Genomic DNA, 24,595 nt, shown 5'->3' with positions numbered 1-24,595 from the left:
CAAAGAACAAGCACGAAAATGATCCAACTTTGCACGGCAGCTGGAACATGAAAATCTTTGAGCTGGTTGAGGGCACATGTCAGATGCTGGGGAGAGAATGACATTCGCAGGATAGAGGGAAAATCTAAGGGTACAACTGGCACCACAGCCCATCGGGCATCAGTTATTAAAATTTCCTAACCTTGCGATCTTATTTCGCAGAAGCAAACTAGATGTATTATTCTCTGTAATCAGAAGTCTTGCTTCAGGAAATTGCCAATTCAGTGGCAAGGCTGTTTTCATTAAAACAAAAGGAAGAAGTCTTATCATCCAGGGAGTTTCCCTGTTTTGTGAACTAATGTATGCACTAAAATTATTTAGGGAGGTTGGGAATGAATGAACAATGAAACTACAGCTTAAAAATGCTTATAAAAAAATAATCCAAATATATTAAAAAATCTAAATTAAATAGATGTAGTAACTCAAAAGTACCTTTTTTCTTAAAAAAAAAAAAATTCCTGTATTATTAGCTACTATTTAAAGAATAACAATATTATGGCAGTTCATAGAAAATGTATAGGATTTAAAAGACTACAAGAACACAGCATGGTATAAAAGCCTTTGTACTGCTTTGACTTTTATTGACCTACATGTCAATTCACTCCTCCCCAAGCATTACAACCCTAGGTGAAAAAAAATCAAAGCAAGCCTCCTAGAAATGGATAAATCCAAGAGCTAAAGTGGAATGCAATTGTTATCCAGAAATTCATCAGCAATACAAAAGGTCATCCACTTAAATCAAGTTCCTTTCCTGAAAATATATTAAACTTACATTTCAAAGGAGCAGTAACATCATTTTATATTGAATTAAAATCCAGAAATGCACTGGAATCTTAATTTTTATACTTTAGTTCTGAGTAAAGCATTAATAAATGTATTCATATTTGAATAAAATCTACCAGTGTTGTATACAGTCTTTTATAGTAGCTGGAAACCTACATGAAAGTAGAGACCTTGGATATGCAGTGAAAAAGAAATTAATCTTTTCAGTAACACCATAATAGATTGTTCCGCAGTACTCAATCATAGCTGTCTTTAGTAATATAGTAAGAAATACGTGTTTTAAACATTTGCTACTTTCACATGGAAAAGGATTTAAGAAAGAAGAACAGTGAATACCTTTAATAACGGTGCTTTCACATCATTCACCAAACATTGAACAGATAGGTCCTTCAAACCAAGCTACTCATATGTGATTAACACTAGTTATTATTTAAATTTTTTTAAATACCCAGCAAATCCACTTTTCATTTAGTGAAGCAAAATGGCCTCTTCTCCTGTCTCATAGCACCTTCACTGCAATATAAAGCAGTCCTAAAAATTACTGCTGTCAAACATGGTACAATTTTAACAGGTTTTTGAAAAGCTGTGTCTATATAAACTCATTAAATCACTGTGATATCTTTAAGAGACCACCAAATGGTTCATAAAGGACATTGGCCATTAGTCATGTTAGATGTCCAGAAACATGTGTTTTAGCAAACACATGCAAAGATTTAAAATTTTATTAAAATATGTGCCATAATTCCATAAGAAACACCAGTATTGCCTATTGAGCTCACTGCAAAGACAAAAGTGAATTCTAATACAAAGACGAGAGGAAGGAACGAAGAATGATTTATTTTCCAAAATGGAAAAAACCCATGCGTCCTTGAAAGCAGACAGATTCTTACTAGAATTTAAATAAACAACAGCTCTTCTAGTCCAAGGCAACTGCATTTTCTTCCCCGATTTACACGTCATTCTCATGGCAGCAATGTTCAAATGACTGTACAGGGATATTCAAACTACAAAGAAAAGCCCTGTAAAAAGGCCAAAGTTTTTGCTATTCAGACTGTTCAGCTTTTCCTAATAGCTGCGATAATTTCCAGGTTTTTGCATAGCACATGTAGTAGCATTATATATTCCATTGCAAATAGAAAGCACAACCAAACTTTGAGCTCCAATCTTTGCCAGAAACAACCCACAACAGAACTAAACAGAGAGATGGACTTGGAAGACACCTCCTGGATTCTCTGAGGTCGCTTAAGACAGTCCCTTTACCTTTGTATTCAGTGTTATACAAAGCAATACAACAACGGTAATGAACGCTGGCGTGTAGAGAGAATCATTCTGTACATAATTCTAAAACTGTTTTTTAACCTGAGTGCCACAGCTCTGCCTTTGTACGCAAACATCATCAGGAATGCAGGTGAGAGGACGATACAACTTTGAAAAGGCACTCGCAAATAGCTGTCTCGTTAGGATGCATCTATCTTGGGCCAAAGAAAAAAAAAGCAAAGATAAAAACCAATCTCTTTAACAACTGAAGTCTTTGTTCACTCTTACAATAAAGTGGAGAATAAAGGGCAAGGTTTAATTTTTCAGAAGCCACCTGAATATCCTCTTCCCAAGCGTTCTCACAAAAGTATCTCTCGTTTTCCTTGGAAAACCATAATGGTGGAAATGGAGAAATACGTCCTGGCTCTGCAATATATCCCTCATCCTCCCCCAACAAACCATTTGTTTTCCAATAGACTTACTTAAGCCAGATTTCGATAGAGTCCGAGTCGTACAAAGGTAACAAAAAAAATTTAAATTAAAAATTAAGTATTCAATTTCACTTAGCTACATTATGGTTGCCGGTAAAAGACACAGCCTACGAGTCTACAGGAAAGTAAAGCGAAAATGCCTCAATGTCAGAGTCTTACATCTCATAGGGAAGGCGGCGGTACGCGGAAAACATATGTCGTTAAAGATGCCTTACCAAAATGTCCACTTTTGGTATAAAATAATCCATGCATGATAAGTAATTCTAATGCTGATTAGTAAAGATTATTTTCTGAACACTCTTTAAACTGCAAAACCACCCTACATTTTTAAATATTGCCATTGCAGGCCTTTTTAATATAGGCTCTTAGGAAAATACACCATGCCATCCTTACAAAATATATTGAAAAAAATGCAGTAAGATGTTTTTTGAACTGAAAACTCATAAAGATCATTTTCCATGCTGACAGTGCGCATTTCATCCAGAAGTTTGAAGAGTCAAATGCTACCCCAGCTGGGGGTTATTCTGCCAAATGGCTTCCAACAGTGACCACAGAGATGGAGGATGGGAGGGGTGTGTGTGTGTAGGAAAATAAACGTGATGGTAAGCAACCCCAAACCCACATCATCTTATCAAATATCCCACATACGTAGCCAAACACACAATGCAAATCTAGAATGCAAAACTGAAACAAAAAGACATGAACAAAATGAAATAAAGCCATTTGTGAGTTACCTGCAGAGATTTAAAACAAAAAAAGCATACGAATGAAGCAGATATAATTCATATGGATTTGCCCAGGAAGGAGAAAAGGAGGGGTGGGTGTGAGGGCGGGGGGGGGGGAGAAGAACAGATACCTTTTTTTCTTAAACAAATCCATCATGAAAGAAAATGAGACAAGATTATAAATAGGCCGAGTTATAGCGCACCATGGGATTTTTAATCTGGCTACCTGTGGTTTTTGCAGTTAAAGCCCTATTCAGCAGTGGGAAGGGAGGGGGGAAAGCGGAAAAAAAAAAAAAAAAAAAGAAAAACGAAAACCAAAATCACGTTTATGTGCCAGTTTCGCAAATGCTCACACAGCGTGCATCACCAACAATGCTGGCAAACAGGAAACACTAATTATTAGCATTTTCTAATAAGCCTACGTCTTTGAAACAGTATTGGTCATTACCTGTCCGTCTCGTTTCCTGCATTCTTGAGTTTTACTCTCGTGCTCTGCCATGGCAGCGCGAAGCTGTTTTTCCAGTTTCTCGATTTCCCGTTCATGGTCTCGGACCAGGCAGTCCTTCTCTGCGTTGTGCTGCTGGAATAGGTGCGTCTTCTCCTGTTCATGCTCCAGCTTCAGCTCCACTATCTGATTGGACAGTGAGGAGTACAGTTCATCAATAGAACATCCTTGTCGTCATGACAACTCGTCTACAGCTTAAATTTTCCCCTTAATTTCATCAAGTTGGCAATTTTATTTTTACGTCACTATTACCTCACCTTTTAAAAAGCCACCGTTAGCGTGACAGAATTCCTCCAGATGATTCCAACAATGGAGACAACTGAGCAAATCCAGCGCATCCTTAACCAATTTGTTGGTACAAATGTCGGAGCGTACCAAAAAAAAAAAAAAAAAAAAAAAAAAAACCAAAAAAAAAAGGAAAAAAAAAAAAAAAAAGCATTGTCGCATTCTGTGTACAGTCTCCCCGTATCCTGCTGCTGCTCATCAGCAGGGCTGAGGATCCTAAATGGTTAATAGGCAGCCTGCTCTACCCTTCGCTTAAGTATACACACACAACCCCCCCACCCCAGCAATTAAGTCTTTTAAAGATTTCTTTATGATTTCCAAAGCGAAAGCTCTTCCTTCAATATTCCTCAACGCTGTCGTATATAGTTGTCTTTTTTTTTTTTTTTTTTTTTGGAAATAAAAAAAGAAAGAAAATTATAAAAAACAAAGCTCTATTATCCCGTTGTCAGCTACGCTATCCCAACATAAACAGATGTATGTGTTCCAGCAGGGCACCTGCTGTGCCGCAAGCTTGCACCATGATTTCATAAGAAGCCCTCTATTCTCAGGATCCTTTCCCAGTCCGCACCACACTGGATGCTGTGACCTTGGCCAGTCTTAGCCTCTCCCCGCTAGACTGAATGGCAGCCCGAGACCAAGGGCCTGGTTGCCGAAGCTTTGATACTAATCCTCCCCGCCTGCGCACAATGGCACCCTACCTGGCCTGCACACTGGAGCAGCCAGGCTGCCTTTGAAGCAGGTGATGAATAGGGACGGCAGGAAGCCGCTTCCCCACTGAACTCCGGGCCACACAGCTGCTAAGAACAGTCACTTGGATTTTTCTTCAGTTTTGGTGGATTTCGGGGGGGGGCGGGGGTGGAGAGGGGGAAAAAAAAAAAAAAAAAATGCCCTTATCATGAATATGGTGGGTTATTTTCAGCGTGAGAAAAAAAAGCCAACGGGAGGAGCCGGCTGTGTGTGCTCTGAGAGCGCCCCGGCACCTTATCTTAAAGCTGTAGCATTCAATTCCGGAATAATATTAGCTGTTTGCGTGGCTTTCGGGTTTAAAATTTGAAGCGAAGTAAAAAAGAACGTATTTTCTCAAACTACAGATCAGCATCTTCCCGGTTTAAAAGGAAAATATGTCAATGTCACCCGTGCTGCGGCTGGGAGCGTCCTTCCAAAGATGGAGCAAGTAGAACAGATGCAATATTCTACGGTTTAACATATCTACATTATTTAATAATACTAAAGAGCTCATTAACAGACGCCTGAAGTCCCTGAAGGAGTTAACCGCCCAGGAGGCATACATTATCTGTACTGGGCCTGGGATCCGTAGGCAAAGTTCTTTAAGTCAGGTTTTTGCCCAAGGTTTGTGTACAAAACTGGTTTCTTTTCAGATCCTATCGGTGTCCTTAGCGTGCCTAAATGAAAGAAGTCTTCCTCCCTAAAACAACTCTAAAGGTTTTGCCTGAGTTATGGGAAAACATTTTTAGCATTTTTTCATAAATCAGACCTGATTAAAAAGAAATCGTGTCAACAAGAGATGTCTTTTTATACAAACATTTTCTTTTCTTCATTACTGGATTTTCAATTGGTTGCGCCATGTAAGGTCTGGGGAAAGACAATTTCTTGTGGGGAACTTCAATTATTTAGGTTTTCACTTTTTTAACTGAAGACAAGAAAAGGCAGCAGGCAGGGAATGTGTGCTGGAAGGGGGCAAGGCATGGGTCCTGCTTCTTCAACCAGTTACACGATAAATGTGTACGCCACCAGTTTACCCAACCAAAGTAATTACAGTTTTATTTAATAATCTCTTCACCTACAGCATTTATATTATAGACGCAACATTTTTGAATTTAAGAGGTGGAAAGAGCTAAAAGGGACCCAGACCTTCTGCATGCAGGAGGGGTGTCCCCCAGCCTGCCACGTGGGAAGAGAAAGGATGGCAGTGTGAGGGGAGGTGGTTTACAAAAGGCAAATTTGTTGAAGAAAAAAAACCTCACCGCTTAAAGCAAAGTATTCCCCATGGTGTTTTTGGTTTGCTTTTTAGAGATCTCTGGCAGGGAGGAGAGGTGGAGAGACAGGAGAAGAGAGAAAGGATGGGGACGAGAGCATTTTCTTCCCTCAAGTGCAAAGACCCAGAAAACCCACCTTCCCTAATGAATATTAACAAGCGCCCCACATTTGTGACCAACAAAACGCGCTTTCCTGTACAAATAACATGAAGTGACCAAGTAGCTATTTGACTGCACTGGGGAACACTCCCTGAACCTCCTGTTCTCCTCAGAACTGCTGCCAAGCGCTACGGTTTCTCTTCCACTCCTCCCCTCTCCTTCTTGTATTGTTGTTGGGGTTTTTTTAAAAGGAAAAAAAAAAAAATTAACGTATACCAACAAAAGGAAAAAAACCCATGCTGGTTTTCAGCAACAACAGGACTTCATCACAGGAAGCTGCATGAAAACTATATTAATTCTTCATAAATCAGTATGGATTCTGTCTCCTCTTTGCGGTAGAGAGTGCCTTTATGAACGATATAACAAAACCACCTCCTTCCAAAATTGTACCATGTTGAGATCTTTCTGCATCTACCCCCAGATGCCTAGTGCTTCATCAGATTACATTAAAAAGTCCACGCAAATCCAGCACATAAGTGCCTAGAAGACAGACAGTTTTAGGTGCTATACATTTCAGACAGACAAGCAACACCATATTCACAATGGGAATCAGGGGTGACACTGAAAAGAAACATTCATTAAATAATAGTGTGCGCCCTATTACCGTAATCAGATCGTATTCGTTGTGGCTTAGATGTTTCCTCATTTTGCCCGCCCGAAGATGAAAATCTCTTACTCTCTTCTCTGCGCATCTGTTCCTATCTCCAGCCACGGCCCTGACACTCAAACAAGCAGGACTGCCTGACCCAATGTAGCTGTTCTCACCGTGAAATGCTGTTACTACCAAGTAACGCAAGCATTTTAAACTTACAATCTCCTCTTAGATTAATTCTTTATTTTTTAATTCTTTCCGCACCAGTATGACAGAACCATATTCAAGGCAACAGCCAACAGCTGATTTACTAAGCCATCACCAGAATTACACCATTTATTTTTAAATTTCTGCTTTTAACCTGAAATTTAACAATATTTGCTTACTCTTGCAGAGAAGACAAGAGAAAAGAGAAGACAAAACTCTTAAGAAAAAGCTAAAACTAGATTAATCCAAGAACGGTGACCATCTTTTGCTATTCACTAGCATAAACACACACATGCACGCAGACTGCCAAACCAGTCTGGCAATGCAGACCATGCCCATCCTGTGCGGGCACCGACAACCACCGCTGCTGCCGAAGGACGGCCCGTAGCGCGGGCAGACCTGACTGCGCCCGAAGGCGGAGGTGCTTTGGAACAACCTGCTAAAACAAGAGACAATCTAATAAAGACCTAAAGCGAAATCATGCTGCTGTTAGCGCTGGTTTGTACATCTGAAGAAGAAAGATCTGCAGTAAATAGCCTGCTGATTGCAGAAGACATTTTCAGAAGCCAAATGCCTGTAATATAATCAATGTCAGCAAATACCTTTTTAAACTCCCTACTACAGACAAGACCTTCTACTATCCAGTTTTTGCTTTTACATCACACGCTAACTTTAGGCTTCTCAATTTTAGAACAATTTCAACTTGTTCTCAAGAACAAGTATGCCTTTGAAATTCTTTTTATAGTCCCCAAAGGAGGGAAAGGAAATTAGTTAGCTCACTACCTCTTTGAAAAATGTAGCTGCTACAATAAATATTTGACACCAAAGTATGAAAAGTCATGTAAATTTATGTCCACAATTCCAGAAATGTTGTAAGTAACACTTATATAAAATATAGTTTTGCATGGCAGGATGATTTTATTAGCGCTATTTTGGCACAACTGAACTTCTGAGGGCTGGAGAAGCCACCAAGAAGTTACACATGTCATGGCAAAGAACTGAACCAAACGCACTCGTACAGCGTGCATATAGCACGTCTGTTCTGCAGCAATTCTATCTTACAAGCATTTAAGAGCATCTGTAAATCAGGTGTCTTCACTATCATTACTCTGCTCAAAACCAGCCCTACCCTCTGCCCAGCACAGCATACAGCACACGATCTATCCCCAAATAACAGCTCTGGTAAAATCTAGCCTTTTCTGCCTCCTAAGCCTACAAATAAATGTGCGTGTTTCATGAGGATATGGGGATTACCCATCTCCGCAAATACACTGCTTCTAAAAGTAATCTGATATAACAGGCTGGAGGATCGAGTATTAATCATGCCGGGCTCTGGCTTAGCATAACTTTGGGCAGAAAAGAGGAATCTTCACTGCAAGGCAAGGGAGCATACCAGAACTACTTTGCAGCAGATAAATTAAATGGATTTTAAAAGTACACATTTTTTTGAGATTTTGTTATAATTTGGAACACAAAGTGCTCCCAAGATAAAAGGGCTGTAATGAGCCAAGGGCAAATGGGACAGTGAAAATACATCAGTGCAGAACCACGTATTACCACCGAAGTAGCAAATACGTATAGGGTAATGTACATGCATAGCGAATGCATTTTACTCTCTATTTCATTGCAGGCTGCAATAATTTAATTGGCGTAACTGTGTTTCCTGTTATACTTCACCTTACAATCAACCACTAATAACTACATTTCATCTGCAAACTACAAATTGCAAGAAATTCTCAAAAAGAGACAAGCTGGTCTATTAGCCAAGCTGCAGTTTAATTTATCCTCCCTGCTACAACCATATACCTGAGCGGTCTCACTATGTATATAAAATGATATAGCTGATCTGTAAATTTTTACTTACAAAGGCCTTCCAGAATTTTAATACCTTTACAGTGCGGGCAGCACAAACCTCACCTCAATCCTCCTATCTTCCCAATCCTCCTGCTGTGAGGAAATTTGTTTTTAAATCACCAACATAGTGGAAATGAAGTTGCGTCCCTGTGATTAAACCACACGTAGCGCCGTGATGAACGTCAGGAGGTCCCGCTCCCCTCCGCAGCCCACCTGCTCCAGTAAAGCCAATGTGGTCTGCACACAGAAACGCTTCTTTCAAAGGAATATACCTTGAGCCACTGCAAATGCCTGTTTGTAGTAGGCTCTGGTACAGAATTTACTGTACGTAGTCTTTGTTTAGGGATTCAGAGTTTATCCAAGGACCTTCTTTCAACACTGAGAACCGACTTCACAGGCGTTCGCGGCCTGACTTGCTATTTACTGCAGGCACCAATTCATGTTCCTGGAATGGTCTCCCCTCTCCCTCCTCCCCCCAAAGTTGATTCTGTTGACTATACAGGGAGCTCAGGCTTTTAACTCTGAATCACACACAAGTTAGATGCCTGAAGGAGACAGTGCAAATACCCATCTGTCTGGTTAACAATTCTGTAAATAGCACTAGTACAGTGAGAAGATTTCCACCCACTCTTTACTTGGAGATTAAATTCATATCCTTTTCCCATTTGTGAGTTTTAGCTATATCATAAAGTGAAAAGCTGATGATGACGATTGAAGAAACTATTCCTCAGATATTCTGCGCGAGTGGCATTCATCTGTGTGTTAGGATGGTTCAAAGGAAACATCTATGCATCCTAGGTTAATTTATTAAATGAAATTTATGCAGCTTGTTGCTGATGACATGAAAAATTTAGAGCCTCTGCTAACGTGCTCATTTGGCCTCCATGCAAGAACAGACTGTATTTCAATTATCTTAGGCTATAGACAAAGAGGAGAGGAACAAAGCTTTTTACAAAGACTGTGTCCTTATAACTAAACCAGCATACTAAAAATGGATCATGAATCTCTGAATATAACTGGACTGTTTAAAGTACAGCTAAGAAACGCCTAGAACATTGGTCTGTCTGAGGAATACCATGTTTCAGGCTCATCTTTGTAAATGTTTTCTTCACTCGAGTGGGTAACAGTGGTCAAAAAGAAGCTAGAAGAAACAGAAAAGGAAGAATGAGTCTGGGAAAAAAAGCTAGGACATAAGTGCAGTAGCAGGAACTCTTAACTGAGAAAAGGGACGGGGACAATGCAAGCTGAATATTAAGCTTGTTACCTCTATGTTATCTCTCATTCAGACGGCTGAATGTCTCTGAAGGCTTGAGCGTGACACTGGAGTCACAGTTTAAGGTGCACATATGGTGACTGTGTTTCGTGATAGGACTGATGATGTTTGTAGTAGCTCTGAAGACAAGACCACAAGCTGGAAGATCGATTAGCTAAAAGTAATATGCCAAATAAACATGATAGGACTGTAAACTCAATGCATCCAATGTAGAAGCGGCATCTATCCTCTCTGCGTCCTACCTTAGAAAGGCAGAGTGGCCACAGATAAAGCGGGAGTAATAAGGAACGCTGGCTCCCGGAGAGCCAACTCATGCTTAATGGACCCTTCAGCCCATGCCACCCCTCCAGCTGAGCTCTTCTGCAGGACTTGCCTCTCCAGTGCTCTCCATCCATGGGACTAAATGACATTTCTCAGCCTAAGTAGCTCTAGGCTCCATTGCACAGGCTTTTCACAGCCACTCAAATTCTTTTCACAGACAGTACTTATTTTCCCTGAGGAGCTTCCTTTCCAAGTCCCATCCCCAAGTCACAGCAGTTTCTTGGTTTAATGCTTAATCCCCACTTTTTAGTCTGTTCCTTACCTATGTTGTGTTTTCCCCCCTCTCACGAGGTCACAGCCTTTACACCACCTTTTCATACGCAAACTGTTCTGGCTCTGTTTCCCAGAGAGGACATGGAAATTCTCAGCGAGACGCTTCAGAACATTTAGCCGCTGAGCTCCTGAACATCTGAATTAAGCAATGTTTATTACCTAAATACACTTGAGTAGATCTTCAAGGGAAAAATAAAAATGCACCCAGGTCAAAAGTACCCTACCTCCAGAATTTCGAGGAATTATCACTACAATTTTAAGCAAAAGCACACCAACGTCATCACGGCCTTGATAATCCAAACAGTGGTGAAATCTCTTGGCACAAAGTTATATGGTTAAAAATTATCAGGGGAGATGCCCAGCCATTAAATGTTAATCTAAATAACACTTTAGAATATTTTTAAGCAACTGAGCATGAGATTGTGCTTGGAACCTTAACATTAGGCTAGCACTGAATGTTTGTTTTTAAATATATACACTTATGTATAAAAACAATGGTTGTGATTACAAAATTTATATTTTACCTGATATAACCTCACTCTTTTCTTTAAATTAACCTCACTATAACGTTATAAAAGACATACAGAAAGATCTAAAGGATATTCTTGCTCTCCTCCTAATAATATTTTCCTCTGCTCCAGCACACTGCTAAAATAAGAACAATTTCCCAGCACTACCTTGGATACTTGTCCCTGCTGCTGGCAGGTAAGATTACAGCCATGCTTTTTTCACTTTTCACCAGCTGATTCTGCACTTCTTTACCTCTCTTTCTTTAATAGAAAAAGGCATATTTAAGCTTAACCACATCTTTGTCTTGCTCCCAACTTAAAAGTGTAGGCTATTCCTCTCATCGTTAGCATGATTTCAAAGTGATTTTTTAAAATACCCAGTAAAATATTTCTGAAGGTGTCCTGTTTCTTTCCTATTTGGCTAAACAGGACAAGATGACAACTCTATCCCTTCACAAGTTTTACAGAAGTCAGAACCCAACAATAAATGTCGCAAGAAAGGATTTCCTGAGATATGGGCAGATTCTTCAGTTATCACGTAATAGCTTTCCACTTTGCTATGGAAGCATGAATAATTATTATTTTAAAATGGAAGACACAAGATTAAAGAAAAGACGAACCAAAACAAAAGGCTTATTTATACCTTCGGGTTGGTATCTAATCTCAGAAAGTATGTCCATAACTCAGCAAGTAACACCACCCTGCTATCACAATAATTCAACTTTTTCATAGTGCGTTCTTCCTGCTGGGAAAATGAAATTTCATAGACTTGGGCTCTCTTACTAATATTGCATCTTTTTCTTTTTCCCCACACTCAGTCATAGCACTTCAGCAACTATTTATAGCAAAAAATGGGTGTAACAGCGATCACAGTGATCTACTATTGTATTTCTTTTTTTTAAAAAGGACAAGCTAATGCCGTTTAACCACTAAGATCTCCAAAGGTCACTGAAAGCGTTCTATTCATAACAATTTATGAAAATCTGCCTGAAGCGAAGGTGAGTACATACTTGACTCCGCTGCGAAAGGTCCCCGTTGGAAGTGGAAGCCCTGCTCCACCACGAGCACCCTGCTGTGGTACCACAGCTCGCCCCGAGAGGCGTGCTCTCAGAAAGTGCCCAGACGTGGATACGGGAAAAAAGCAAATTAACTAACTGCTCTGTCAAATCTGCCTGCCTGAAATCCGTTACTGCAAGGTCTGGGCACATGCTCTTTCAAACATTTGGGCTTGTGGAAAATGATTAGAGCAGAAACACTTCCCAGGTATTCTGAGCTAAACTAAGGATGTAATTAGAAAGTAAGGGGGGGGAGGGGGAAGAAAAAAAGAAAAAAGGGAGGGGGTGCAAAAAACCAAACAACCTTTTTTCCTGTGCTGACGGTGCCATAAAGCCTGACTATAGATACTGCAACCATTTCAAAGGCAGGAAAGGCTGAGGCCTTCGCTGTGGTGTCCACTGGCTTTGAAGTGCCGAAAGCAGCTGCTCCCAGCAGATAGGAACTGTGGTGCTGCTGGAGTTATTTTTTTCTTCAAAATATACTTTCAAATCTAACAGCTGCAAGTAGAACAAAGTTGAGCTAAAGTATATTTAAAGAAAAAAGCGCCACCAGTTTCTCTCTAAGAGTGTTCTCAGTGGATACTTCAAAAGAAAGTGGCACTGAATCAGATGAAGCTGGAACCAGGAGTGACATGTGACAGCTGAAACTAAATACTGCAAGAGCCAAAATTTCTTCTTTGCTTCATTAATGGATCCAAATGCATTTGAAAAGTTAACAAAATACTAACTACCATGGGTTTGTATGGTTTTTTCCTACTTCTTTTTCAAGGAAAATAAAAAAAAAAAAAAATCAATATATATCAGGTTATTTATTGATATAAATACCAGGTAAATACCAATATATAATATATCAGTATATCTAATCTGTAGGCAGAGCAATCTTTCAGCCCTGCAACCAACAGTCCATGTTCACACCAGTCATCTCTAAAATCAAAATTCAAGGAAGCACAGGCAACCATTCAAATAAAGCAGAGAGGTAAAACCACAGCTCTCAAGTTCCTACACTTCCAAGACGTTTCTCAGGTTGGAGAACTGGATCCCACATCAGTTCATTTGGTCCTTCACTACCAACATGATTAAACTTACGGGCAACTGAATTGTCCAGTATGCTGCCAGTGCTACCTCTGCCACTCACCATGCCAACCTACGCAAAATTTATCTGAAGGTCAATCTTCTTTCCCTTTGTGTATAAATTCCATTTGACAATTAGATTCAGACACTTGAGGCAGAACATCTCAAAGCAATTACTACATCTCTCAGGTAACTAAAGTATCCTGGTTTTGGTTGGGTGTCTATTTCCCAACTGGAAGTCTGCTAGAGCCCTGCTGAAACGCATCACCAATTCTGATTTACTGCTCTATTTAAACAGTTTAAATCAGTCTATTCCTCCCCAAGTAACCACCAAAGAAATATGCACTAAAACAAGACAAGGAAAAGTCTGCTTTACAAATGGTTTAGAAGTTCTGAAGCATAAATAGAGTAATACAGAGAAACAGAAGTTGGAACTCCTGAAAGGAAATTTTAAGAGTGGAAGAACTGAGCTCATACCACTCCATGGCTGGGCTGAAGGAGCTTTGTACTGCAGAAATGACAATACAAAAAGAACGTCATTTCCAATGATAACCCACTGCAATCTGCAGGAAGGGTCACATATTTTTCATGATCGCAAGCTTTCAAAGAACATTCCAAATGAAGTACGAAGAGAAATAAATTTTAAAAAAGGGCATAAACAGGATTCCTCTGAAAATTCTTCTGAGGCTCTCATTGTTTAGCTGTTTAGTGCTGTAACCCTTTTCTTGGGTTTCAGTGATGTTTCATAAAGTCTAGCTGTTTTTTCTCACAGTAAAAAGTAGTTATCCTAAATAAATGAAAGTGAAGCAGTAAACATCTCCTCTTGGTGGAAAATGCTTTCATGATGTTTACCACAATATCAACGTTGTTACAGAATACCAATGTAAAAAGATTCACCAAAAAAGTTTTAAGTATCACATTCATTTCTTGGTTTTTGGGGGTTTTTTGATCCAGTCTCCAGAAGGTCTAAATATAATAGGCACGATTATACAAGAAAACAAATAAAAAATAAACCCTGACACTACTAGGTGTTATAATTTTCCTTTAGTGTGCAAAACCAGCAGATTATTTGGCAGAAGCTTGTATCTATGGCTTGGTAGCTCTTGCCATGTATACTGAAAGTAAAAAAAAAAATTTCCATTTAGAGGTAGGAACAGGATTGTCATAACATCTGATGAACTGCAGATTAGTACTTAACTCTACAGATCATGTTCCTAAGCCTGGGAACAAGATCTTTGAATAAATGCTTACTTTGGATTTCAAAGATGGACCATGAATTATGAGAACTGTAAAGAAAAAAGTGAACCAACCATATCACTAAAATGATGTAAATATAAGATTCCATTAAAAAATTAGCCTGAAGGCAGACACCCAACTAACCCCAACACTTCCCATCGTCCTCCCTTCAGTACGTCCTTTGACATGTCAAACTTCCTCACCTTTAATGCAAGCAATTATTGCAGTGGCTTTCACATGAATAAATAATATGAAGAAAATCTATTGCCATAATTACATAGTAGTGACTGCATTTGTGATTTCTAGCCTTTATTCCAGAGATTATACTAAATCGTGACAGAGAGGTAGAATTCTTACTGTTCCTTTGGCAAGTGAGGTCATCTGCAAGACAAAACCCACGAAACAAAAACCCCCAATATCTCTGCAACCTGGACTATTCCTGAATCCTTAAATAGAAGAATCATAAATAATATCACCCAGTAAAACAAAGCACCTGGGGAGCTGTATCTCTTACATGGGACAGCTTCTCACCCTTTCTCAGGTGACAACACAATCAGTAATGTTGACAATTCTGAGTGAGGATAAGCAACAATACTTTGATCTGAACCAACAAACTCCTTTCGATTCAAACGTAAGTTGAGAGCCATGCACAAAACACACTACTGTTCCTCCCAAGCACAGGCGAACATCTCTCTCAACACCTACCAAAGTGATCCTGTTCCTTAATTAGTTGAAAAAGCCCCTTCCAGATGGACCACAGCAGGTCTCGTACCACAAGCCAACTGCAGTATTTCATCCTTTTAGCAGCACAGGAGATAACAGAAATGAAACCACATTTCCCCAGTGGAAATGTAAACTTATATCCATGCAAAAACATTGATAAGAGAGAACTTCAAGCTTATGGACCAACTGTATCATTGCTAAAAAAATTTTTTCAGTCCTTTAACAGGTGGTACCAAACAGACACTGCTTTAGTTTCATGACAAAGTACCACCTTACGCAAGCGTTTGACGGGCTGTTTCAGCTGCGTAGCTCTCAAGTCTATATCACGCGATAATTTGTCTGCTTCTATTTCTGGTTTTCCCCTTCACACTTCGCAACACTACTGAACTCAACTTCCTTGTCTCCACCCAAATGTTTCCTGAATATTTCCCAATGCTGAAATTACATTACAATAAAGAAAATCATTATCACTGGGCCAAAACAAGCATTCATATGAACGTTCCCCATGTTAAAAATGATAAAAAAAGAATAAAATGCTGTTTCTTGACAAGAAGAAAAACAGATAACACGTTAAATAATGTCATCTGGCCATTATGAAAATAGGTGTTGCCACCTGTAAGCCTGGGAAAAAATTTGCAAGAGTCAGAGGTACAAAGGATTGCAAAGAGGAAACAAAAATATTTTCTATGTAGACTCTTTTCCCTCCATCCCCCATCACATAAACTCTGCATACCTACAAATTTTTGTCTTTATACAAAGAACAGCAACGCACAGCGAGAACAGGATTAAGCCTGCCATGGGAACTGACCTACATCTGCATGAAACGATGTCCCTCCTCCCCTCCACCCAAAGGAGCAAACCAACTGACCTGTTGCTCGTATCTTTGCTTGAGCTCTTCCAGTTGCCAGGAGAATTCTTTGGATTGCTTTTCCCGGAGTGATTTTGATCTGCTTAGATCTGCTTCAACCTTTTCCATCTACATGGTAAAAGAAAGGGGATATTTGATTTTTTTTTAAAGCGGCATAGCTTGAAACATCCTGACGTTTCTACAGTTGTTTGCAAACCATCAAAGACACGAATATAACTTGCTGAGAATGATAATACTATTTGTATGGAGTGAAAATTAATATTCAGTGAATACCGGATTATTAGTTACTTAAGGATATAGTTATCATCTACACCACGCCACTCCCTGATTACAAAGAATTGGCTCCATTTTTCACTTGACAGTGGTGAACATCCCATCAAAATGGAGTGAATATTTTTTCCAGACATATTTAAGACTCAAATATATTTCACTTAAAAATATATTGCCTGTGGAAATTCAAGGGAAATCATGTGTGAGTCAGTGCACAAACTACACATTTAAAGTAAGTTTACATTAAATCAGTAAAATAACTTAAAAGAGAATTATTTGGCTGCAAGTAAAGTTCTCTGAAGATAGTCATCACCTATGAATAATGAGTCCTGCAGATTCCAGCACACAGCATCAAGGAAGCAATTTCATAACCCAATTAACAAAGGCTTTTGTATCAAAAGCACAACTGTTAGCTGTACATCAGGCATGTTTCCAAGGGAATAGATATATATATAGGCACACAGCACTATGCAGCAGTGCATACTCATCAATTACTTTTAGATCTAGGTCCCAACACAAGCAGTGAATAAACTGTCTCCCTAAAAAACAACAGAAAAGGGGTGTAGCTGTCAGGAGGACCAGCGCTGCCACAAGTCCATCTGCTGTACCAAAAGAAGAAACACATGAATTCCTGAACCACAAGCCAAAATCCTTTTTGGCCTAAGGGAGTGCTCTGTCTTCAACAGATGCCTTTGCCAATCGGCCTGGACATCATTTCTAAGCCAGGGAAAGAGGAGAAAAGGCAGTACTCAGAGCAGAAGTGTTTTATTGGAAAGTACTGCAGCAAGAGGGGAAGATATGGGACTAGGAATAGTTGGCCAGATAGAAAGTGGAAAAACAGAATAGAAAGGAACAAGTTATCCTTCCAGTAGCTCTTGAACCTCCCTGCTACTATCTGCTGTAAGAAAAGGGACTTCAAGGAATATTTTATGAATAATTTCTTCCGCCTCCAAACTTACTCAAATTGCACGTCCATAGCCATATTTTACTCAGCTCAATAAAAAACCCAGTAAAAATAAAAGATCTTGTTACTTTATTAAAGGATTTTTTTTTTTTTAAAAGAGAATGAAAACATTCTAAAAAGTGAAAGAGTAAAAAAACATATGCAAAGATGCTTTAACTCTACTGGCTTTTGTGCTTTACTCATTAGGTCACATTCATATATTTCCTACAAGTGGAATAAGGGCTCTCGATCATTATTTGCCAAAGCCAGGAAACACTAGATCTGAAGTACCATGACATAGTCTATGTATTGTTTCTCTTTTTGCTAGTTGCTATTAGAAAAAAATGGAGAACTTACAGTTAAAAATGTACCACTCGCCCATCAGTGGGCATCAGGTGACTCTTATCACAAGCTTGACAGAATAGGAAGCACACGGCAAAAAAAATCACAGAGCCAAACTAATGAATCAAATATTGATTACAAGGAATGAAAACGCCAGACCCCATCCTACTTATCTCCATAATTAGCCGCACACCAAAAAATGGTTTTAGAAGCCCAATATGTCTAGTGTAGTTAAAGTACAGTGTTGCTATAGCTACTACAGTTTTTGTTTTATAAGTAATACACTCCACCTAACCACAAAAAATAGAATTTTCCAATGTGTTACAATCCAATGGGTGATTTATCTAAAGAGCATGTGCATGCAGAAGAATGAGAAAGGACAAAGCTATGAAGACAGCTTCAGTAGTGTTTCTTTGATGTATTTTCTTGAACCTTGGTTCCTGTAGAACAGTACTGCTCAATTGTACAATACCATTTACTATTTCTATATTTTAGCATGCAAGCAGGGACAGAATAAACCCATGGCTGATTCTTGGAGTACAGCAAAAATTATTTTCAAAATTTCCCACAGCAATATTCTAAATGAAATGCGCAGTCATTTTTAAATGACAGTTGACCTTAAGTTTTCCAAATTCTTTTGCACATTTTTTTTTGTTTGGATGGGTTTTGTTTGCTGGATTTTTTAAGTGAATGAAACTATTATTAGTCTTTCTAGAATTAGACTACATCCCTTTTGGAGCAGAAATAAGATATTATTTTAAGTCATCATGAAGAAGCTGGAGGAGAGTCTCACCGCACAGAAAATGTCGGATTGAAATTGTCGGATTTGTTGTATTGCCCTCATGGGTCTAGTTTGCAGAACAAATCTTGCTTTTATGAGCTTGTTCTTGCTTTTTTTATTTCCAAATTCTATTATTTGCTGTCTCCATGGGTCTTAAAAATACCAGCAATGCCTTACTTAATTTCTCACTTTTGTTGAAGATTTTCAGGGAAAAAAACTTCACGAGAACAGCAGAAAGAGAATTTCCTAAATTATAAGCCAGCATCCTTAGAAACCCATTACAGTATAAGACTGCAGCATCCTACTGTCAACAGCAAGGTTTGGTTATGATAGGTGAGGTTGGAAAACTGAGTATATGGTCAAGTAGAATTACAAGCTTGAAATATGTGGAGAGATTTCGACCACATGAGCCAGTTAAGGAACTACTCCCTTCTCTCCCCTTCTTTTTGATCACCTGTCACTTGTTCCTTATTTCACTCATTGCGTGACATTTGTAAAATCCCAGGGACAACGGCTGAACTATTGTTTGCTCCCTAAGGAATTTAAGACGCTGAAATCTTTTTACATAAATTCCTGCTACTAATTTTCAGGGACAGAAAAATGGATTTTTCTGTCCTCTGCACACGACTGCCAGCAGCCACAATGGCTCTGCCCCTGTTTAGGCTCAAACTGATTACAAGACCTCATTAACGGAAGACAGAGTCGTTCCGAAAAGAGTAGGAAGAGACACACATTTAAGTGGAAAATTACAAACGTCGTTCCATAGGGGTGTATAAACTAACACTTTATACTCTCACTCCTGAAAAATCCCTAATCAGTATCATAACCGCAGATATCTTTGTAACAATGACAATTCTGGCTTTGTTAGAAAGATGAAACAACTGCTAACATCCCTTTTTGACTTGCTAGCAAAGACACTACATTCTGAAAGATTTTGATGTAGCACTCTCAAGTGAAGCATGTTTCTGGCATTATAAGATCAGAATATGCTTTCCTACTGAGACAGAGTTTCAGAAAGGCTGGCATTGTGACCTTCTCACCTGCTGTTTCATTTCAGCATAGACTTTTTCTGAGTTCAGCTCCACCTGCCGCTTAAACTCCTCCAGGGCAGCATCTGCCTGCTGGGCCTGCAGCCTCTGTACCTCTGTCACCCGAGTCAGCTGCTCCTCCTTCTCCCTAGAAAGTCACAGAAAATTTTCAGAGTTCAAGTATCAAATAAAAGAACAAGTGTGCTAGTGTAAAAGAGAGGCCTTTAACCCTATCAGTTTAAAATAGTATTCAGATTTCAATTTCCTGTCCCAGCTTCTGCCAAACTTCCCTTAGCAATACTTTGAAGAAGGGAATAGAAGGCTAGAGTTATTTTCGCTTTCTCTTACTGAATTTTGCCCACCTAAACATGGCGTTCATAGCTTACGACAGTACCTCCATCTTCAAAGTCTGCATTGACTTGAATGGGTTACTACCCGCTGTACAGCCCCCTTTTCTTAATCTCACCTTTAAAAGTATATTGCCCCCCCCAATATTTAAATTAATTCCTTTTAGCATGATCGTCTTCTCCCATTAAAAACAAACAAAAAAATTATCCCAGTGCCATCTTTGCTCAGACAAGATGCAGGATTATTCACTGCTTGACACATATCAAAATGCAAAGCAGGGTAATGCGTGACATATGGTACCTTCTTAATCTATTAGAAACCCATAATGCTGTAATATCTATTCAGCCTTTAAAGTAATGACAGATGTTAAATCTTTATGCAAAGATATTTCATATCAACAGCCTATACGATTTGACATATTAATGTCGATACATATATAGAAATCGGTTTGGGTTTCTGAAGACAACATAGCATATAAATAGTAATGCATGTGTAACATTTTATGTACATGCACACATATATACACATCTAAAAACCAGACACATCCACCATATTGATGCATCACAGACAAAAATTCTGATAACTTGTAAATCTTGGCAGTGTAGGTTAACGGTTGGACCGGATGATTTTAAAGGTCTTTTCCAACCTGAACGATCCTATGATTCTATGATTCTATTCTGTTTAAGGAATTTTGATGTGATTCCTCAGATAGAAAACAATCAGGCAGCATTATTAACTTTCTCTTACATGTTTCTATTATCGCAGGTCAGCGGCGTTGCCTGACTTTGTGTTAAAGCACAGGGGAGCACACTGGTGGTATCAACGGACAAAGCCGGCTCCACCAGCCGTTTGTAACAGAAGACACATTCAAACAGACCTGTGGTTGACATTTTCATTTCACAGGCAGAGGAATTACCTCATGATAAATCTCCCATTTTCACAGAAATTATTTCCATATAAAACAAAGAATCTGACACATAAGAGACGGAAAAGACCAGCTAATTCATCTCGTCTGTCACCTTGCCAGCACTGAACCAGCTATTACCGCACTGAGCAAGCCTTTTATAAAGGTCAGGAAGCTGCCAATCCCAAAGTTACAGTATTCACATCCTCTTCTGTGGTTTCCACACCAGACTTTGACAATGGGACAAAGAACATAATCCTACATCTTCACAAAGTGTCCGTTTGCTGGAGAGCAGGGTAATTCCATTAGCAAAGAGATCAAAGAAATGCCACAAGCCCTGAGTAAGTATATTACTGTTTACTTTTATAGTTTTTTCATTATGCATATTTAAAAAAAAAAAATATTTTGGTACCTTACTCATAGCTGATGGAATAATTGAGACTAAGGAGACTGCTGTTTTCCTTACAGAAAAAGGAAAATACCTCCCTTACCCAGTAGAAACTGGAGCAAAACAGAACAAAATTGTTTAGAGTGAGAATTGTTTAGCATTTTTGGTTTTGTGTTCATAGAGGAGCATGTGCAAATTTTCTTCAAATTTGCTAGAGAGCTTCCGTCACCCCTAGGCAGATATCTTTTATTTCTACTGTCACAGCAATTCCATTTTCTAAACTCCTTTGAGGGGGAAGCATATCTGTATATTAATCTAAGTTACCATATTCTCCATTCATTTACGAGACAATAAAAGTTACACACAAAAAAACCCCAACACCAAAATCAACATTTTCCCCCGGTCTACCTTCAACTGGCAAAAAGAGCATTTAGGATTTAAAATTCTACTACAGAGGATCCAAAAGATCAAAACTGCAAGTACAAAAATCCTCAGCCATTGCTCAGAATGGGCATGCCAATGACGCCTCCAGAGCTAAAATGATGGGAACTGTCTGATGAGTTAGTTATGCATCAGCTCCAGCTGCAAAGGCATTTGGCTCAATTATCCCCTTGAAACCCCTGCACCAGGGAGCTGCTGAATGTAGAAGTTTTTAAGTTAATAGCTGTTTGATACTGAATTACAGTGAGCACGTTGTTCCCCTCTCCCACAACATCTACCAGCAGTTCACAGGAAAGAATACGTAAGAGGATGATCTACCTTCCGAGACCTACGCATGGCCCAACACCCTGGAAGAGAAGATGGGAGCTGGGCAGCAGCACGGTTCACCAGCGGAGCGCTATCCACATGCCTCACCTTGGAGGAAACACCAAGAGGGGAAAACCTCAACCTCTCCTCCCAAAGATCCTTAATTCAGTTATGGGCACCAGGTAACGAATCTCCCTCCCCGCAAAACACATCTAACGCTTGCAATCCGCACTGGAAACAAAACCAAAACCCAAAACTTATTCAAACATATACACGCCGATAAGTGTCAAGAGACATCGGAACAACATTTTTGTTCCAGTCAGATGGAAATGCAACAAATCTAAATGTAAAAGAACAAGATTACAGTCTTTGTGCTGTTAGTGAGCCTCCAAATTTATACATCTTCTTCCTGAGGAACATATTTTTATTTTGAAATATTACGATGTAAACTTTTAGGAATCTGGTTTTATGCATCTTCCTTTCTTTTAAGGACTTAATCCCATGAATAGATGCAACATCTCATTATAACCAGGAATAAAACTTCATTTTTTAAGGATGTGGGAGCTAGCTCTCTCTACTTTTTGTGCAGTTAAGATTCGTACAGAAGCTTAGAAAACACGTACAACAATGGACCACGGTTCGCAAATATAAGAAAAGCTTTACTTCTTTTTCCCAAGACACTGAGCAATGTGCCTTGCATGAAGCACTAAAATATTCACTTTGAAGATTATTTTTTTCAGTTGGACTAGTTGTGGGGCCGAATACAATACAATTACATCACTTAAATCCCCTAAAGCTGAGCCGGCTTGAATATAAAAATAGGGTGAATTTACTCTTTGGCCCCAATTTAAAAAGCAGCAAATTCCTCTTGTTTCAGCATATAAAGGATATGGCAACAGAATTAGCAATCTTACACAGCACAAACCATCTCAGTGAAAGTTGACTATGAAGTCCAGAATTGCAATTTCAGAAAGCAGCACTCTGAAGTGTACAGATAAATGGAAAATATAAACATCTTGCATACTTCCTCTTCATGCTTAATCATAAGTATTTTCCTTGCTTCGTAAAATGCCTTCCAAGAGGTAACAACTAAACACAGTAAGACATTACAGCATTGCAAGCCAAGTTAATGAAACACAGAGCAATCCAGCGATTTACATGAGAGGTTAAATAAACTCAAGATGCCCCAGCAAACGCGGTATGAACCAGCACTGTCACTCGCAGGGGTCTCACCATTCCCTGCACGAAAAGCAAAGGGCTGACCAACAGCAAACAAGGACAGGAGATGCACCTGTCTTGGTCACAGCCTCTTCAAAAAATTCAGACATTTTAGAGTGCATGTAAACATGCAGATGTACCAAATGTGTACCTCCACGAGCTACATGTGGACAACTTCTGTGGACAGCAAGTTTCACATCCCATTAGCAAATCGGCACGCAAGTGCCCTGTGCGTAGTGTGGAGAGCTTTGCAGTGATATTAAAAACAACTAGATTGTGAAAATCCTGATGTTTTCTTACAAAAATTATACCAGGCTTTAATTCATGAATATGCAAATTCTTTGTCAGGTTTTCAAATAGTGATGGCAGCAGTGAAAACCCACTGGTGTCCAACAGACCATTGTTCCCCGAGTTTAGTGGAGCACAAAAGCGGAGCAAGGAATTTCTATGGTAAAGATACATTTTGCCACTGAATAAGCTGCTGAAACTTAGATTCTGATGGACTCCAGAAGAGTGAGAGGCTTCATCTCTCGTCTGTCACAAGTTAGTGTGACTCTGAGTTTATGCCTGTAGATAAAAATCAATCTTGCTCTGTAAGGCTGAGACATGGAAAAGCAGAGTAATGGTTGAGCCTTCAGTCCCACTGATGAAGCCGAGATCTTCAAACAGTGATCTTCTCAGAAAGGCCAAGCTCTCCTGCTGACTACCCTGATGATCCTGATATGCACTGACCCTATGTATTTAGATTTACTGTACTTGCACGAGTCTTTGCCCATTCCTTCCTCTCCTCCCCAAATATTGATACTTCTGAGGGGAAAATTGCTTCACTACCCACCAAGCTGCAAAGTAGTCTCTTGCTGGAAGGCAGCTGAAGAAGGATATTGCTGGGTTTGTTTCTAAACAGCTGTCCTTTTTAGTTGTTGACACAAGAAATAAAAAATTGACTCTCCCACTACTCTGTGTTGAAAAACAAAATCCATTATCACCATTTATATAGTCCATTTAGATTTAAAAAAACCTATATAAACACATGTTCCCAAAGGAGAAGACAACTCACTAGACAACACAATACACAGCATACTGAGCAGCTAAAAACATAACCGTCATCAAAACACGTATGATCTGCCCATGCAGAAGCAAAATTCAGGAAATTTACCTCAGCATCGTTTGTGTATAAGCTACAGACAGGAGTACCCATCCCATACACAGATACACACATTTCTGTACACAAAATCTTATATAAGTGACCCCACGATCCTGCTCCTGATCTCAGAGGGACTCTCACACGGACGTGCCCTGATACTGCCAGGACTCCACATGAATGCATGATTTATAGACAAATGCAAGACCCATGACACCACATTTTAGCTGGGTGCAATAACCATTAAAACCACTCCACGCAA

At 39.3% G+C, this 24,595-nt stretch overlaps 1 protein-coding gene across 1 annotated transcript in view; it reads right to left on the bottom strand.

Moving 5' to 3' along the window:
• The window catches only part of CEP112 (centrosomal protein 112), a 182,915-nt gene that overhangs the window by 96,458 nt on the left and 61,862 nt on the right, over positions 1–24,595 (bottom strand). The window contains exons 18-20 of the mRNA XM_075719938.1: positions 19,600–19,735; positions 16,224–16,331; positions 3,744–3,926 (exon numbers count right to left, since the gene is read on the bottom strand). Of these exons, the coding sequence (XP_075576053.1) occupies positions 3,744–3,926; positions 16,224–16,331; positions 19,600–19,735 (427 nt within the window). The remainder of the gene's footprint in view (positions 1–3,743; positions 3,927–16,223; positions 16,332–19,599; positions 19,736–24,595) is intronic.

Source organism: Pelecanus crispus, chromosome 12 (assembly GCF_030463565.1).
Source record: "Pelecanus crispus isolate bPelCri1 chromosome 12, bPelCri1.pri, whole genome shotgun sequence".
NCBI lineage: Eukaryota > Metazoa > Chordata > Aves > Pelecaniformes > Pelecanidae > Pelecanus > Pelecanus crispus.
Note: the sequence above shows the minus strand (reverse complement) of the source record. Positions and strands in the feature narration are given on the sequence as shown.